The 3,022-nt window shown below is 50.5% G+C and overlaps 1 protein-coding gene across 1 annotated transcript in view; it reads left to right on the forward strand.

Moving 5' to 3' along the window:
* Positions 1-3,022, forward strand: part of SLC38A8 (solute carrier family 38 member 8) — a 23,771-nt gene that overhangs the window by 15,115 nt on the left and 5,634 nt on the right. Inside the window, exon 7 of the mRNA XM_023514089.1 lies at positions 2,746-2,893. Coding sequence (XP_023369857.1) covers positions 2,746-2,893 — 148 coding nt within the window. The remainder of the gene's footprint in view (positions 1-2,745; positions 2,894-3,022) is intronic.

Below are 3,022 nucleotides of genomic sequence, written 5' to 3' on the forward strand. Positions count from 1 at the left end.
TCCCGCTTTACAAATGTTAAAATCTGGTCACCCAACTGGGCATCTGTTTAGGAAGATCTTGGTCTCTGGTGAATTTATCCAGCAGCTTCAGACTCTAGTGTGCTCTGGCTATCGTCCCCAACCCCTAGGCTACAGACCGTCACCAGTCTGTGGCCTGATCGGAACTGGGCTGCACAGCAGGAGGTCAGCAGTAGGCATGGGAGCAAAGTTTCGTCTGGTTTTACAGCTGTCCCTTATCACTCATATCACAGCCTGAGCTCCGCCTCCTGTTAAATCAGAGGCATAAACCCGCCTGTGAACTGTGTATGTGAGGGATCTAGGTGTGTGCTGCTCACGAGAATCCAGTGCCCCACTCCCACCCCGGTCCATGGAAAAGTTCTCTTTTGTGAAACCGGTACCTTTCAAAACTACCCCACTATGGTAGTGTTAAGAGGTGGGGCCTTTCAGAGGGGATGGGGTCATGAGGCCTCTGACCTCATAAATGGATTAATCTGTCCGTGGATTAATGGCTTGTCCTGGGAGTGGGTTAGTGGCTATAAGTGAAGAAGAGAGACCTGGGCCAGCACACTGGGGGCTCTGACCTTGCAATGTGCTGCACCACCTCTGGGTTCTGCAGAGAGTCCTCACCAGCCAGAAGGCTCTCTCCAGGTATAACCCCTTGGACCTTGGACTTCTCAGCCTCCAGAACTGTAAAAATTAAATTCCTTTTCTTTATAAATTACCCAGTTTTGGCCAGGCCTGGTGGCCCACACCTGTAATCCCAGCGCTCTGGGAGCCCAAGGCAGAGGAGGATCCCTTAAGCTCTCGAGTGTAAGACCAATCTGAACAAGAGTGAGATGCCTATCTCCAATCAAAATAGAAACATTAACCAGGCACCATGGCAGGGAGGTGTTCCCTTTAGTCCCAGCTACTCAGGAGGCTGAGGCAAGAGAATCACTTTGAGCCCAAGCATTTGAGGTTGGTGTGAGCTATGATGCCAAGGCACTCAACCTAGGGTGACAGAGTGAGACTCTTATAAGCAGTTTCAGGTATTCTCTTATAAGCAACAAAAAACAGACTAAGAAAATCAGTCTCAAGAGTGAGGTGCTGCTGCTAACAGCCACCTGAATATATGAAGTTGTTTTGGAACTGGGAACTGGGCAAAAGGTGGAAGAATTTGGGGGAGCAGGCGGGAAAGAGCCTGGATTCTGGGGAGGGCTCTGAAGATGGCTCTAGGGAAAATTTGGAACCCCTTTGAGATGGGTTTAAGTGGTCACAGCCAGAGAGCAGATGAAATTATGAACAGTAAAGGCCCTGCTGACGAAATTTCAGATGAGGAGCAGGGACCTGGAGCCAAGGCTGAGCTTGGTATAAACTGGCCGAGAACTTGGCTGCCCGTGTCTATGCCTGAGGGCTGTGGGGAAGAGTGGGATGAACCAGCATATCTGGTGGGAGAAAGATCCCAGTAGCGAAGCATTTGGGCCCCTACCTGGCTGCTTTTAACCGCTAATGTTAAGCCACAGAGAGGAATAGGAAATTGAAGATGGAGTTTATCATCCGAAGCAAAGCAGAAAGGTCTACAAAGTGTTCAGCCTGGACAGTGAGAAGCCTGCTAGGGAGAGCAATTGCTGAGGAGATGAGCACAGAGAGGACGATGGAGAGAAGGAAGAAGGGCCTTGAGAGCACTTCTGACATCTCAGAGGCTGCCCCTCCCATTGCAAGCCCAGGGCCTAGGAGGGCAGAATAGGTTTGGGGGATGGACCTGGGGTGCCCTCCCATAGGCTTGCTGCTGAGGCCCCTTGGGTCTCTGCTTCTGTACCCCAGGACAACAGTCCTCACTGCCCCTGCTACAGCTCAAGTGGCCCCAGGTGCAGCTCGTGCTGCAACCTGGAAGGTACAAGGTATAAGCCCTGGTGGCATCCTCTCAGTGCTGACTCCACGGGCTTGAGTAGAGCAAGAGCTACAGGAGCTTGGCAGCCTCCACCCAGATTCAGAGGATGTCCTCGGGTGACCTTGGACTGCTCAGTCTCCACAACTATAAGAAGTAAATTCTTAATCTTTATACATTACTGAGTTTCAGGTATTCTGTTATAAGCAACAGAAAATGGACTAAGATGTTGTGATTACCCAAGAAACCAGTTGGGCAACCTTTCCCCAGCAGGGAAGGTCTCACCATTCTGCAGCCCTTGGGTTGGAGGGCCAGTGGCTTGGGGATGGCCTGTCACCTCCAGATGGCCCCACAGCTCTTAGCCAGAGGTGGATGTGTCAGGATAAGGAAGGTGACACAGGGTGATAGAAGCAGCATCAGGTCATTCCCAAGGGGATTGGCACTCTGATCTTGTTTCTGCCATAACTACGTGACTCTGGACTGTCATTGGCACCCTGGGACTTGGTTTTCCCCACCTGGAAAATGGGTACATAGCCTGCTGCTGGCTTTAGAAGTTATAAGAGTAAGATGGATGAGGCATGGCAGGTGAATTTATATTTTTCAAAGGGCCTGTGCTTGAGGTTAACACAGACTTTGTGAACGCCCCAGCCTGGTGACTGATTTTGCAGAAGTATAATTTGTGGCAGATTTCTCTGCAGTGTTGAGTTGGTGGGACAGAGTCATGTGTAGGCTTAGGAAGGTCTTGAGATAACCCTTCCAGAACCTTCTGTCAGCTCTTCAGGAAAACCTTAGGGGCATAAAGCCTATCTGTCTATCTCAGAAGGAGACAGCATTTTTCTAACCCAAGCTCCCCTGCTTCCATCCTCTCCCACCTCCAGGGGTTTACGGCTTCCTGACTTTCGGGACAGAAGTTTCTGCTGACGTCTTGATGTCCTACCCAGGCAATGATGTGGTCATTGTTGTTGCCAGGGTCCTCTTTGCTGTGTCCGTCATAACTGTCTACCCCATCGTGCTCTTCCTGGGGAGGTGAGGCCTGGCTTGCTGGAGGCACAATTCAGTACAGCTTACTAACAGGTGTTGAGAGACAGCACGTGCCTGGGACGCGTCATGGGATTCTGCATCATCTCCCTTCTTTTTTTTTTTTTTTTTTTTTTT

The sequence above is a fragment of the Otolemur garnettii genome, unplaced genomic scaffold (genome assembly GCF_000181295.1).
Source record: "Otolemur garnettii isolate 467f Iridium unplaced genomic scaffold, OtoGar3 scaffold00047, whole genome shotgun sequence".
In the NCBI taxonomy this organism is placed as follows: Eukaryota; Metazoa; Chordata; class Mammalia; order Primates; family Galagidae; genus Otolemur; species Otolemur garnettii.